The sequence below is a fragment of the Diceros bicornis genome, chromosome 4 (assembly GCF_020826845.1).
Source record: "Diceros bicornis minor isolate mBicDic1 chromosome 4, mDicBic1.mat.cur, whole genome shotgun sequence".
Lineage (NCBI taxonomy): Eukaryota > Metazoa > Chordata > Mammalia > Perissodactyla > Rhinocerotidae > Diceros > Diceros bicornis.
In genome coordinates, this window is record NC_080743.1 from 101,550,594 (window position 1) to 101,566,051 (window position 15,458).

Below are 15,458 nucleotides of genomic sequence, written 5' to 3' on the forward strand. Positions count from 1 at the left end.
TTATTTCTGTACTGGAACTGATCCTAATCCTCTTAAAATCTGTAAAGTAACAGATTATGAAAGTAACTACATGGAAGACAGTTGTGTTGTTTCATTTTCTTTCAGTTGTAAATATAACTTAGCCAATAAATCTAGTCTCAATAATTTTGTTTTTATTTTGTTTTTATAGTTCTGCCTCTTAACAACCAGACTTTTAACAACTTTTTACAACTATCTATAAATGCATGGCAATAATACCAATTTCACAGAGATTTTGAGGATCAATTCTAAGATGTTAGTTAACAAGTCCAGTAAGATTTTTCTCTTTAAAAATTACCTATATGTTTTCTTTAAGGAAATTAAGCCAACTTCAATTTTAAAAAATTAAGCCATTTTTAATAAAGTTATGCATGTTGTAGTTTAAAAAGATAATCTTGCCATGTCCCTATCTACCATAAAATTTACAATAAAAAGAAAATAAGGCATTCTAGGTATATTAAGTATCTAAAGCAAGTTCAAAACCGTATGTAGAATATAAACTTGAAGTCATACAACCCCATCAGTAATTTTTTAAAAGGAAGCAACAAAATTCCATTTATAATAGCATCAGAAAGAATAAAATACTTAGGAATAAACTTAACCAAGGCGGCAAAAGATTTTTACATTGAAAACTACAATATGTTGCTGAAAGAAATTTTAAAAGACACAAAAAAATAGAAAGATCCTGTGTTCATGGATTGTAAGACTTAATATTGTTAAGATGTCACTACTACCCAAAGAAATCTACAGATTCAATGCAATCTCTATCAAAATCCCAATGGTGTTTTTTTGCAGAAATAGAAAAATCCATCCTAAAATTGATATGGAATCTCAAGAGATCTCAAATAGCTAAAGCAATCTTGAAAAAGGAGAGCAAAGTTGGAAGTTTCACACTTCCTGATTTCAAAACTTATTACAAAGCTACAGTAATCAAAACAGTGTGAGACTGGTATAAAGAGAGACACATAGACCGATGAAATATAATAGAGAGCCCAGAAATACACGCTGGCATATATGGCCAAATGATTTTCAACAAAGGTTCCAAGACCATTCAATGGGGAAAGGACAGGCTTTTCAACAAATGATATTGGAAAAACTGGATATCCACAGGCAAAAGACTGAAATTGGACCCTTACCTTATGTCATAAGGTTTATACATATATACCAAATTAACAGAAAGTTCATTTTAGATCAAAGTAAGAGCTAAAACTATAACTCTTAGAAGAAAACATAGGAGAAAAGCTTCCTAACATTGGATTTGACAGTGATTTCTGGGATATAATACCAAAAGCACAGGCAACTAAAGAAAAAATAGACAAATTGAACTATCAAAATTAAAAACTTTTATGCATCAAAGGACACAATCAACAGAGTGAAAAGGCAACCTATGTAGTGGGAGAAAATATTTGCAAGTCATACATCTGATAAGGGGTTAATATCCAGAATATATAAAGAACTCCTACAACTCAACAACAAAAAACCCAAACAACCTGTTTAAAAAATGGGCAAAGGACTTGAATAAACATTTCTTCAGAGAAGATATACAAATGACCAACAAGCACATGAAAAGATGCTCAACATCACTAACCAGTAGGGAAATGCAAATCAAACCACAATGAGATACCACCTCATACCTATTAGGATGGATGCTATCAAAAACAAAACAAAACAAAAAACAGAATACAACAAGTGTTGGTGAGGATGTGAAGAAATGGGAACCCTTGTTCACGTGTAAATGGTGCAGCCACAATGGGAAACAGTATGGCGGTTCCTCAAAAAATTAAAACTAGGGGCCGGGGCCGGCCCCGTGGCTTAGCGGTTAAGTGTGTGCGCTCCGCTACTGGCGGCCCGGGTTCGGATCCCAGGCATGCACCGACGCACCTCTTCTCCGGCCATGCTGAGACCGCGTCCCACATACAGCAACTAGAAGGATGTGCAACTATGACATACAACTATCTTCTGGGGCTTTGGGGGAAAAAAAAAGAGGAGGATTGGCAATAGATGTTAGCTCAGAGCCAGTCTTCCTCAGCAAAAAGAGGAGAATTAGCACGGATGTTAGCTCAGGGCTGATCTTCCTCACAAAAAAAAAAAAAATAGGGGCCGGCCTGGTGGCACACTGGTTAAGTGCGTGTGCTTCGCTGCAGCAGCCCTGGGTTTGCAGGTTTGCAGGTTCGGATCCCAGGCACGCACTGACCCATTGCTTGTCGAGCCATGCTGTGGCAGCGTCCCATGTAAAGTAGAGGAAAATGGGCATGGATGTTAGCCCAGGGCCAATCATCCTCAGCAAAAAAGAGGAGGATTGGCATCGGATGTTAGCTCAGGGCTGATCTTCCTCACACACACACAAAAAAAATTAAAAATAGAACTACCATATGATCTAGCAATTCCACTTCTGGGTATATATCCAAAAGAAGTGAGCAGGGTCTCGAAGAGATATTTGCACACCCATGCTCATAGCAGCATTACTTACAATAGCCACGAGGCAAAAGCAACCCAAGTGTTTATGGATGATGAATAGATAAACGAAATGTGGTCTATTCATACAATGGAATATTATTCAGCCTTAAAAAGGAAGGAAATCCTGTCACATGCTACAACATAGATGAACCTTGAGGATATTATGCTGAGTGAAATAAGCCAGGCACAAAAAAGACAAATACTGTATGATTCTACTCACATGAGGTTCCTAGAGTAGTCAGAATCATAGAGACGAAAAGTAGAATTGTGGGTGCCAGGGTCTGAGGGAGTGGGGAAGGGGAGTTAGTGTTTAATGGGGATGGAGTTTCAGTTTTGCAAGATGAAAAGAGCTCTGTAGATGGATGGTGGTGATGCACAACAATGTGAATGATGTACTTAATGCCACTGGACTGTATACTTAAAAATGGTTAACATGGTAAATTTTATGTGTATTTTATCATAATTTAAAATAAAAAATTCAATCAATTCAATTTAAAAATGAAGCAACACAATGAATTGTCATTTGTTGACTATCAGAGTGGCAAAGATAAGAAAAATTAACAATTCTGCCTGATGAAGAGGGTTTAAGAAAAAAGGAACTTCATAACCTGTTATTACAACTCTTCTTGAGCAGAGTAATCTGAAAAGTGTATCAAACTGTCAAAAATGTAGCCCTTGACCAAACAAGAGAGCCTTAATACCCTGCACTTCTGTGCTGTGCTCAGTGGCTCTGAGCACACTCCTGCAGCTTCAAAGAAGACCCTGAGACACCAAGCTGGAAGCCACCCGCAGACTGGGCGGGGCTCAGTCAGCACGGGTCCAACCCTGCGCAGACCTGCCCAGCACTGACATTGGGAGGCTCAGGGGTGTGTGGCAGGGCCCCCAAGGTGGCTGCTGCAGGAGGGGGGAGGAGAATGGAGCAGGTGCAGGCTAGGGTGTAGACTCCCAGGTGGGAATGACGAGCACATTCCTGATTGATGACTTCCATTTCTCCAGTCAAGTGTGAGAGCTCATCACTCGAAAGCTGGGGCAGTATAGAGGAGGAAGGAGATGGTGTGAAGAGTTGTTCAAGCCTCTTGAGAAGTAGAGCAGGACAGCCGGGCGGTTCTGAGACCCTCTGGGGCTGGCAGTCGTGAGTTCTCAGTGGTACCCTCCTGCCCGGGCGCGGGTTGGGCACCGGCGGCTCCCAAGGGGAAGAGGACAGGAACAGAGTAGGCAGGCGGTTGTCTTAGGCCAGGAGCCAACCCTGATAATGATCTGGGTGATGTAGCATTTGAAGACAAGGGGAAGCTGAAAATAGAAAGCAGTGAGGGTAGCACCAGCCGCCTCGTGGGGCTGTTGTGAGGACAGAATGCCATAACATGTAGAACCGACCAGCAGTTCCGGGTGCTAAACAGAGATTCGTGCCCATCCTTCCTTTCCCCTCCTGTCTCATCATTCCCTGAGAGCAGTGAAGTGAGATTCCTGGATGGAAATGGAGCCACCCCTTCCCCCAGCCCAAGAGGGTTCCTGTCCAGCACCAATGGGGGAAAGTTCCAGCATCCCAGCCCGCTCCCCAAAGCCCATCCCACCACCGCCTCCTTGCCAATCGCAGAGATTGGTGTGGGCACCACTGGCTTCGGCATCTTCTTCATCCTCTTTGGAATACTCCTGTACTTTGATTCGGTGCTCCTGGCCTTCGGAAACGTGAGTGCCCAGCCCTGTGTACCTCCCCCACCAACCTACCTGAGGTCTCTATTGCTGGAGGGGTCAGCCCAAGTTCATGCAGATCATGCCCATCCAGGCGTCAGACACCATCAAGCCTGGGCAGGTGAGTGTGGCTGGGGGTGGACAGTGAGGCCTGCTGGGCATGGAGAGTCTGAGGATCTGGATTCTCATGCCAAGCTCTGGGTGAGGCCCTGGGGGTGCCAAGATGAATCAGACACTGTTCCTGCCATCGGAATCCTGCCGTCCAGGGACAGGGATGTAACATGAACATACACGACTAGGAAGGAGGGCAGGGGCAGCAGTAAAGTCACAGTAAGATAAACACATTTAATACGAAACAAGGTGCTTGGAGGAAAAGCACACCCAGTGGGAGGAAGGATGAAAAGGAACGTGGAAAGGAAATGGGCGTGGAGGAGGACAAAGCACTGTGAGGTGGGTGGAACGTGCTGGAAGAAAGCCAGACTTAAATTTGGTGGGGGCCTAGGCACTCTGAAGGGATCATTAGCAGCCAAGCTGAAGACGGTGACAGGGTCTTAGAGCAGAGGGCCTGAGTGTAACTCCACAGGCAGTGGAGCCTCAACGATTCCCTGTGACTTTGGGTGGGGCCACCTAACCTATTTAGGCCTCATTTGTAAGACAAAGAGGCTCTCACTATCTATCCCATCTTCCATGGGAGGTTTGATGAGAAATAAAGTCCTATATGAAGAAGTACTTAGGATCCAAGAAATTGGGTCCAATTGGGTGAGAAGCCGGGGACCTTCCAAGTTCTCTTGTCCATCCCCGTGCCTCTGGGCCGTTCCATTCCTAACAAGCCCAAATCACTCAAGGCTCCGGGAATTTGCCACGTTGCTGGGTCGCCCTCTCTCATGTCGTCCCTCCTTGAAGAGTTAGCAAGCCCTGCCCCGTGCCTCACGGCAGAACACCTGGCCCCTGACTCCCGAGGGGCTGGTGTGTAGGCGTCACGCTCCTCTCCCTGACCCCCAGCTCCTGTTCCTGGCCGGCCTCTCCATCATCATCGGCCTGAAGAAGACACTTGCCTTTTTCTTCCAGAGGCACAAGCTCAAGGGGACCAGCCTCTTCCTGCGGGGTGTGGTCATTGTGCTCCTGTGCTGGCCCCTCCTGGGCATGTGCCTGGAAACCTACCGATTCTTTAGCCTCTTCAAGTGAGCGCCGGTCCCCTTCCCCTGGACGGGTCCACAGGGCCTCTGAGTAGTTGAGATCACGACCCCCGGGTGGGCAGCACCATCAGCAGAGTGTGTAGAGGCTGAACTTTATCCTGCAAGAGATGGGAGCCACTGAAGGATTGAAAACAGGAGGAGTGTCAGGCAGACACTCGGAAAGGCCCCTCCTCCAGTAGGTGGAAGGGTAAATTGGAGGGATCAGCCCATCCATCAGCAAACACTGAGCACCTGTAGTGTGCCCAGCACTGTGCCCATCGCCAGGGAGGGGCCACGGGGCCTGCCCTCAAGTCCAATGATCCAGATGAGGAGGAAGGGCAATGAGCCAGCATTTGCCAGGCCCCTAACATGCACCAAGCACGGTCACAATCATTATCTCATTTTGTCATCTCCACAACCCACTGTAGGATTGTCCTCTACAGATCAGGAAACCAACGCTCAGAGAGGCTGCCCCCTGCCCGAGGCCTCACAAGTCGTGTGCAGAGGATCTGAACTTGATCCAGGTGTCTCTGGCTCCTGGCCCCACACCCCTCAGCCTGGCCCCTGTCAGCCTGGGCCTGGGGAAAGGCAGAGTGGAACTCAGGAAGGATGTGTGGCCACATTCAGGGCCAGGGAGGTGTCCTAGAGGAAGCGGGACCTTGAGGGGTGGGGAGGGTCTCAGAGAAGACTGGAGGGTGCTTAACGAGAAGAAAGGAAAGGCTATCAGGGAAGATGGGGGTGTGAGGGGAGACTCAAGTGTCTTGGGGCCCTGTGGAGAGAATGGGGTAGGGTGGGGGATGATGGGGGATGGAGAATCATGGCTATGGACTCATGGGAAGGAGCTGGGGGCAGGAGCCCCTGGGTCCTCATGTGGCCTCCATTCGCTCAGTGCAGCCCTGAAAACACCTTGATTCTCCTGAACACCCTAGACCTCATAGACATCAGAGAGTGTGGCTTCAAGAAACTGAATTTCCTCACCATGTTCTGCCATCTATTTATTCAATATTCACATACGACATTACTCAGTCATTTATTCAGTCAAGTACATAAAAAGCATCTACTGCATGCCAAATGCAGGGCTGGTGTGGGGATACGGCACGAAACGAGGAGAAACTTCCTGTGGAACTTGCAATTTAGTAGGGGACAAGTAAATTCTGACAATAGCTCCCATTTATGGAGGGCTTAGAGGTGTGAGGGGGGCCACCGCAGGTGCAGTAGTTCCAACCAGAAGTAACCCTTGACAAAGGAGCCTTGCAGCAGCATTGTAAGAGATAAAAAAATAATAATAATCAGAGCTATCAGGACCTCAGAGATGCAGGTGAACCTCAGGGAGTTGAGGCCCAAGGAAAGGAGACAGCTCAGCCAGAATTCAAATTTCTAACCCCTCACCTCTCCACTAGACACAGGGCTCTCTTCCCATGCCAACCGGCGCCTCCAAGCCCTTTGAAGGATCACACATCTTTCCCCAGCCAGGCTTGCCAGAGGGGCTTTGATAAGAGTGGGGGTGCCAGGGTGTGTGGGGGAATGAACACATTCCCTGGAGCCCAGGAGACCTGCAGCAGGTGGTGCACACCCAACCAAGGGAGGAGAAGACAGCAACAATCATAAAAATAAACTCTCCAGAGCATTTCTTGTGTAAGGCCCTCTGATGTAGATACTATTATTATTAACCCCATTTTACAGTTGGAAACTGAGATTCAGAGAAGTGAAGGACTTTGCCCAAGTTTCTGCAGTGCCAGTAAGTGGCAGAGCCAAGATCTGAACCCAAGGAGTCTGACCCCAGGGCCTTCATTCTTAGCTACTCCACTTGGCTGCCCAAGAAACAGAGGTGCAGAACAAAGCCCGTCCCCAGTGCCCAGGAGTCAATTCTCCTGGGAGCCAAAGCTGGAGCCTTTTGGTGGACCTCAGCCTCATTATCCTCTGTGCTCCCCTCCCGGGCCATGACTGACCCCTCCTCTACTCCTGTGCTCCTAGGGGCTTTTTCCCTGTGGCCTTTGGCTTCCTGGGCAATGCCTCCAACATCCCCTTCCTGAGTGCAGTAAGTGGCTTATGCATGTGGCGTGATGGGGGTGCCTTGGGGTAGGGGAGCACAGGGAGTTGGTAAAACTGCTGCCCCAGGTGCAGAGGACCTCCCCCATCTCCCCTGAGACCCCCTTCCCCAGGTTGGCCAGCCCCAGCTCCTCTTCCCCCCCCTGCGCCATCTCCATTTGACAGGAGCAGACGAGGTGAGGGGACTCGTGAACAGCTGTGCCTAAGGTGTGAGTAGACAGGAAGGTGGCTATTAATAGCTCCTTATTAGAGCCCAAGAAACAAAGACTCAGATGGTCTAGGTGACTCAGCCAGAAAGTGCCAGAGATTTCTGGGGAGCTGGCTGAGTCTGGGCCCCAGGCATGAAGAGGATGTGTGACAGCCAATGACAGCAGGAAAAGCAGATGGCAGATTCTGTCCTCTCCTTGCGGCAGGCAGGGGGCAGTGGTCCCCAGCCCCTCCCTTTTTCTGAAGCACCTGACAGGATATGAGCTCTCTGAGAAGCCCAGGGAGGGCCTACGGCCAGCACCTTGACACGCCCGCCAGCTGGGCACACCCTGAGGCCCCTCTCCATATCTGCACTTGGCACTGCCCCTGCTCTCAAGGCCAGCTCCGTTCCATAATAACCTAGATATTGAGTCTGCTCCACACTCTTTGTCTGGAGTAATGATTCTTGGCTCCCACAGCTGTTCCGGAGGCTTCAAGGCACAAGCTCAATGGTCTGAACAGCAGAGATGAGCTCCTTGAAGTTGGATCATTGGTTGACGGGCTGGAAAAGAAATGGGGCCCAACCCCTCATGCCCCAACCCTGCACTTAGTCATCTCCCGTCATACCCGGACCTCTCCAAGGCCAGAAGGAAGGATGGAGCCAAGTGACTGACCTCAGATTCCCAAGTCAACTCAAGAGGCTGTCGGGACGATGGGAGCAGAGATCCAGGGCCCCCTGGAGATGGGACTGGGGCTGCTATCACATCCCGCCCTGTATTTATGGGAGGAAAAGCAAAGATTAAATCCCCCAGCTGTGAGTGTGTCCGAGACTCAGAGTCAGTGTCTCTAGCCCATTAGGTCCACTCTCTGACTCAGGGCAGGCGACACACGCATCATTCCACAGGGCGAGGGGCAGGCTTGCTCTCACAGGCTGTCATTTCTGTCCTGGTGTTTAATAGTCCTAACGAGTGAGACAATACGTTTGCAAGCCCCTGTTAGCAGTAGGCATTAGATAAGTGATGGGTATTCAACCATTAATTCTCAACCATTAATTAGGGGGGTGTCGGCACAGCACACCCACCAGGTAGAGCCTGTGCTGGGAGAGCTTCCTGTCTGAGGGTAGAGACGTAGCCGCTGCCTTTGGAGAGCCCCAGTCTGACCAAGGGAAGAGCCTCTGTCCTGGGGAGCCCCTTGTCCAAGGGCAAGGAGCCTTCTTGCAGGCCAAAGAAAGAGACAAGGGTCGTCGTTGCAATGCACACATTTAGTAACTATGAGAGCCTTTACGTCTGGACCAGGGAAATGGAGTGGATGCTGAGGGTGCCAAAGGACGATACCTGGTACTTCAAAGTGAAGTACCCAGCAACGACAAAGCGCTGTGATCACGGCCACGACACGCGGAGGTGGGGCCCCAGGAGCAGGACCTCCCAAGACACTGCACCTGGAGGTCACTTTTCTGCGTTCCCTGAGCACTTCCTGCACGTAGGTGCACCTGCGGCCATTTTATTCCTCTCTCTTTGCCAAGGGCTGACATACCTGCCTCACCCATCTGCCCACGTCATATTCATCTCGAAACCCTGTGCTGAGCAAGTGCTCAGCAATTGTTTGGGAAAAGAAGGGAAGAAGGAAGGAAAAAAAAAAGAGAGAGCATTTCCCCCGAGTTGCAGATCACAGCCCAGGAGCCGCCTTCTGGTCTGAGCCCCAAGCTGAGCTGGCCAGAGCTGGGAGCATGCGGGAGCAAGGAGCCCCTTGGTCAGACTGCGCCCCTGTCCTCTCACTGCCTCCTCCTTTACCACACTCACCTCACACTGCGTGTGCTTGTCGTTCTTGTCCGCAGGGGGAATAAGACATTTCACAAATAGTCCATTTCCACGTTGTTTGGGGCAGAATGGGTCTCCAGCTGAGTGGGTCTGGAGGAAGGGGGTGAGGAGGATGGAAGGAACTCGTGACAACCAGAAAGCCAGCCTAGGAGGACTTCTGGGGGTAGGAAGAGGCTGATTTCAGTCATGAGAGCCAGGAGGCTGGAGACAGAAGTCTGGGCTGTGCTCTCTGAGGGGTCTGAGGAGGAGGGAGAGAGGCAGAGGTGGGCCTGTGCCTGGAGACGTCACCCAAGGCTTTATAAAACGGACATGATCAGGGGGGCTGGCAGAGGGAGCCCAGGAGCACAGCTCCCCTCCCTCTGGGCGTTCATCCACCTCAGTAGTCACCACCTCAGAGACGCTGCTGGGGCTCCCACCATCCCAGAACGGAGCCAAGGTAGGTGCACCTGAAAGGGGTCATCCACACCTGGGAGGGGTCTGCCCAGCCGGGAGGCTCTGGAGGTGGGGGCAGGAATTCAGTTCCTGGACTGACAGATGTGTCCCAGGCAGGCAAAGGAGTTGGTGGTGATCCTTCCTGACGACCAGGTTGTCCAGATTATTCTGGGATGTTGGGGTGAATACGCTGACTTTTGCACTTGATTTGTGAAGCCAGGACCCTCCCAAGGACTCCCCTTACTGTGGTAAGAGTGAAGGCAATGAATGAACTCTCTGTGGCTGGAATTAGAGGGAGCAGGGGAACCCCTCGGGGCTCATGGGCTCATCGGGGCTCCTCTGAGAAGTTCCCCCAACTTATGGATAGCAAATCCAAACCTACCAGAGCCCCGTCCCACCCTGTGAGCCCCCTGTACAGAGAACTGGGGTCCCCCCAGGAAGGAGGCCACCCCACCTCAAAAGCTTTCCAACTATGCCTGGAATTGCTCTGTTACTCACTAGGTACAAAAGCCCCAGGGGCAGGGGAACCACATTGTGGCCCCTTGGAAGCTGACAGTTCTTTTCCAAACAATTCAATTCTACCACATGTTCAGAGTTGAGGGAATCTGTGTGTGCGTGTGCGTGTGTGTGTGTGTGCGTGTGCGTGCTGGGGTCAGGCAGTGGGGGGAAACCAGAATTCTCACGTGGTGCCCATGGTAAGTGCTCTCTATGATGGGGAGGAGGCAACACGGGGTGAGAGGAGCACTACCTTCTACCCACACAGCCTGCCCTCTCCCCGCTTCCTCATTCACCATCCTGCTCCTGCAGGGCCGCTAGAAGGCTCCATCTGAAATGCATATCTACATACATTCCTCTCCGGCTCAGCCTGTTCCAGGACAAAGCCCCTGCTTGGCCCCTTCCCCAGCCTCCTTACTCTCTCCGGCAGGGCCCCACCCTTCTGGCGGGCTGAGGGGCCCGCAGTTCCCTCCACACCCAGCCCGGCCGGCCCGCTCCAGCTCCCCCTGCTGGAATTGCCTTCTGTAAACCGTTCTTCATCTGGCAGACTTGTGCTCAGAAACTCAGCTCAGGTGCCAGCCCTGCTGAAAGCCTGCCTGGACCCTCCAGACCCCCCAGTCCCTGTGTACCAACTCATCTGGCCTACCAGTACAGTGTTATTTTGAAATGGCCTGCTGACGACTCAATTTCTTGTGCTAGACTCGAGATCTGGGGGGAGGGGCTGCCGGCCGCAACCCTGTGCCTTGACACACTTGTGCACACACAGTACCTAGGCGGTGCTGTGATCAGGAACGATTTCTGAACTAACCTGGACCCTATGCATCCAGGGTCTGGAGCCACAAAAGGAATGGTTTCGCACTGTTCTCTCTAACATATTGATCCTGCTTCTACTCCACGCCCCACCCCAGGCCTTAAGGCAAGTGCAGAGAGCGGAGGTCTGGTTTCGGGTGTCAAAGAATCAAAGTCTGCAAGGATAAATGACCATCTGAGGGGACAGTCGGTGGCCAGTCTGATCCAATGCTCCTATTTACAGACGGAGCAATAAGGCCCAGAGATGGGCGTGATTTGCTCACGTCCCACAGGGAGGGGTGGGCAGAGCTGGGGCCAGATTCCGGTATTCCTGATCCCGGTTCAGGATTCCTACCCTCTACCCCTCGCCTGGGGCCTGGAGGGAGCTGGAAGGGGAAATGGGGAGTGGGGGCGAGGACGGAAGGACGGATGGGGCTGAGCAACCGTTAGGAGCTGATGGTCCCGCCCCTCCCTCCCTCTTGCCCCCTCGCTCACCAAGAAGGCTCCAGCCCTTAGATCTAGCGCTGATGCCCTTTTCCTGAGCCTGCAGCGCCACCTCCTCCCCATCAGTTTGTCATTAATCATGCCTGTCGCACAATCTCAAAGTGCCTGATGACTTTTTCAAAGAGAAATTAAACTTGGGAGCTGGAAGCGCAACGCGGCGGGCGTGGAGGGCGTGAGAGGGTAAAGGGAAAGGGGGTGAAGGGAGGTCACGGTACACAGCTCCCATTTCAATAGCCTAAATCCTGAGGTCAATTCCATTCATATCCTCCCAGCCCGCAGAGAATAGAATACGGGGACAATAGCCCTGAGAAACCAGGGAAAGGTTTTTCTCTTCTCTGAATTATAGGCAATAAGACAATTTAATGACGGTCTTCAAGGCTGTGAAAGGCTATAAGAGAGAGAGCGCAAGATGATTGCCTCTTTCTTCCTTTTTTCTTGAAAAAGGAAAAGAATTAAGTTTCTATTACAGCAGGAGGGAACTGGGCCAGGTTCGAGAAAGCACATTCTAATGAGAAGAGCAGAGTACATTTATGCAGAGCCCAGCTGGAGGGAAGAAGCGCCTGCTTGCAGGCTCCAGAGAGAACATTTGATCCCAACGTCCTACCACTCCGTGGCATGCCTTGCATCACATCCCTTCACCCCTCCCTGCTCACTCCGACACATTGCATCTCACCCCTCCTTTCTACAATGTTCCTCTCAAGCAAGCCTGAGATTCAGAATCCCGGCCATTCTCCAACCTGAGCAGTCTTGCCCTTTCCATCAATATGGGCCCTTCCTTCCTTCCTAACTTGACTGGCCTCACCTCCTGCAGGAAGCCCTCCCTGACAATCCTCACTTAGCATCAGTTCAGCTTTAACTAGACTGTGTAAGTGGTCTCAGTCCCATTTCCATGATGCATCTGTTCAGACTCATCCCTCTCCTGGGACCTCCAAGGACAGGGTCTGTTTCCTCCCTTCCAGGGCTCTCTCCTTCACCCGGGGCTCTGCCCCAGCACCCAAGCCAGACCCTGCGCCTCCCCTAGTCCTTCTTCCCTCTCTCTGTCTTGGCCTCAGGGCACTTCCAGGACCTGCATCTTCCCACCACAATGAACTCACTGGTTTTTTGGCAGCTGATGCTTTTCCTCTGTGCCACCTCCTTCAGGGAGACATTAGAAAAGGTGGCGCCCGCGGAGAATCCTAGATCCACAGGTATGCGCCGTCTGGGAATAAGGGTGGGAGGGAGGAAGCGAATTGTTGCAAAGTGCGAGTTACCATATTTTTCAGATGATGGCTAGTCTACTGAAGTGAGTTTAACACTGCATCTAATGGAAGCCGGAGACTGGCCCATGCAACTCATTTAGGGGTCCCATTCACCTTGCATGTTAGGGCTGGCTTGCCGCTGTTATGGGCGTCAGGAGGCTCCCCTGGGTTCAGGCGCTTGTTAACGGCAGGGCTTCTGCACGGTTTTCTCTGCTTCACGCCAACTGCCTCTCTGTGCAGATCTATTGAGAAGGAATTTACGACGTAGGTTTCTTTTATTAGTGACCTCAGACCCTTTGTGGGGAATTTGGAAAAAAAAAAAAAGAACCTAAACAGAAGGACAGATCCTAATTCCTGTCAACCGTATGAGTTCACTGTGGAGCTGATGAGCAGGAGAAACTGAGGCCCAAAGAGGAAAACAAACGTCCCCAAAGTCACTGATCAAACGCTCAGAAGCCCAGCAGGCGCAGAGCTCCCCAAGAGTGTGTCTCTAAGGGACACGAGCTAGAATGGAGTCAGGGGTTAACACTGCCCAGTGGTCAGCTCTCTGGGCAAACGAGCCATGGCTTAGCCTCTCGGGACCTCAGCTCCTCCAGCCGTGGGACGTGGAGCAGATTCTCTCCACACTTGATTTCATTGTTACATAAGATATCCCAGATCAAAAGAACACGGCCCGATGTCCTTTGCCCAGAGCGTCTTTCCTGGGATCAGGTGTCCTTTCTGGGTAAGGGAGGCCCCCGGAGAATAACCTCACCACTGTCCTGAGACACTGAGCTCTTGGCTTTTTTTGGCAAAAGGCTTTCAGCAGCCTGAGCAGTGATCCTACTGCAGGATATGGGTGTAACTGGGAAGGAAGCCCTCCCCATCTCAGCCAGGCCCTAGGTAAGGTGGGAGGGGCCTCCTAGGAAGATTATTATTAACTCTGGACCATGCCCACACTCCTCCAAAGTAAGCCAGGGAATGGAAGGGCAGGGCTCAAAGCTAACCACCCGGCCAACACACACCCACTCACACACCAGGCCTCATTTCCACTGATCTCTTGCCACAATTGGCTGGGGTTATTGTCTACTCAGAGCTAGTTGCACTATTTTACTGCCCAAAATTAGAGTGAACTCAATGAGCCTTGCATGTGCAGTGCCTTCCAAATTGGCCTCGTTAACCCTCAGTTTGAAGGGGACAGATTGATTACGCCCGGAGTGGAGGAGGTGAGCCGCCTAAGATGACCTAGATAATTCCCCACTGTTCATCGAGGCCTTGTATTGCTTATTATGGGGTCGCAGTTATTGAAGGGATGTGCGGGCACAATGAATGGTCTCAGCTCCACTTTCTTGATTTCTGTAACTACAAGCTTCTCATTAGCTTTCACATATTTAACAAGCGCTTACTGAGGCCCTACTATGTGTGTGCAAGGCACTGTCCCAAGCACTCTGAGTGAGACAGAGAGGAACGGAGGCCGCTGCCGGCCCCAGGGCTCACAGTCCAGCGGAGGAGCCTGAGGCAGAGAGGGACAGAGGCCAGCAGTGAGCCAGGAAGAGGAGCAAAGCCCAGTGTTCAGCAAATACTGTCGTTTTCTTTATTTCCAAGCTGCACCCTGTTTGCTTCCTAAAAGGAAGTAATGTAATATAAAAGCTATTTAGGATAATTCTGGAAAACATTTGAAATCAAAGCTATGTTGAAGAAGGGAGGAGCAAATGGCTTCACCAGCCAGGCTGAGATGCTGATGCTGATGGTGCCCGGCACTGAGCGCTGGGCTTCCTCGAGGTCAAGGCGCAAGAAGGAAGCACAGGATGGGCACGTGCGTAGGTAGGTATTCTAAAGCCGCCCCTCGTGAGCCAGCCTCACCACAGCCTCTCCCTGTGGCTCTGTCCTAGGCCGGCGGCTCGGACCCCTGGCGCTCCTGGCCCCCTGGGCGCAGAGCCCGCGCCGCGCGGAGGGGAAGCCCGCCCTGGCCGGGCCGCGCCCTCGGGGGGCCTGGCTGTGCCCGCCTCCGGGGAGCTCCGCGGGGCCCCAGCGCCCGGGCCCGTGCACCCCCCGCAGCCGCCGGATCCCCGCGCCCCGGGGTGCCGCGCCCGTGCAGCGGGAGAAGGCGCTGCCCGCCTACAACTGGAATTCCTTCGGGCTGCGCTACGGCCGGCGGCGGGCGGCGCCCGGGACGCCGCGCGGAGGTGCCGCGCGGGGCTGAGCGCGCGGTGGCGGCGCTGGACGACCCCGCACGGACGAGGGTCCGAGCGCGCGGGGCCGGGGCTGGGGGCAGGGCAGAGGGAGGACGACTGGAGTTTCTGTCCTGAAGCGATAAAGGAAATGCTGACGACTCACCCACGTGTGATTTGTGGCTCATTTTTGCAAGCAGCCTGGATGAGGTTGTTTGCCTTCTCTCCTCGATCGGGTCTTTAGCTGGTTTTACGTTGGCTTTACTGTTACCGAGGTCAGGGCTTTTCAGACTAGAGGTGGTGAAGGACCAGGTGTTTTTTACCCCCAACCCCGGGGTAGACCAATACTTTTAAACACACACACACACTAAAAATGAATCACTAAAAAAACTGAAAAATTTTAAAAAAAGCTAATGAGAAGCTCAAATCGGATGCTGCTTGGGTGTTTCAGCAATATCA

General features: G+C 51.4%; 2 protein-coding genes across 2 annotated transcripts; both read left to right on the forward strand.

Annotated features, from left to right (window-relative positions):
• The first annotated feature begins 3,430 nt into the window (after window positions 1-3,430).
• On the forward strand, window positions 3,431-8,092 carry GOLT1A (golgi transport 1A). The gene is made up of 5 exons (XM_058537012.1): window positions 3,431-3,477; window positions 3,843-4,161; window positions 5,167-5,345; window positions 7,314-7,377; window positions 8,054-8,092. Exons 1-5 carry the CDS (start codon window positions 3,431-3,433, stop codon window positions 8,090-8,092), a joined length of 648 nt encoding a protein of 215 aa, XP_058392995.1.
• Window positions 8,093-12,695: 4,603 nt separating this feature from the next.
• KISS1 (KiSS-1 metastasis suppressor) lies at window positions 12,696-15,137 on the forward strand. Its single transcript, XM_058538162.1, has 3 exons — window positions 12,696-12,798; window positions 14,721-15,006; window positions 15,065-15,137. The coding sequence occupies exons 1-3, from the start codon at window positions 12,696-12,698 to the stop codon at window positions 15,135-15,137; spliced, it is 462 nt and encodes a 153-aa protein (XP_058394145.1).
• Window positions 15,138-15,458: the final 321 nt, after the last annotated feature.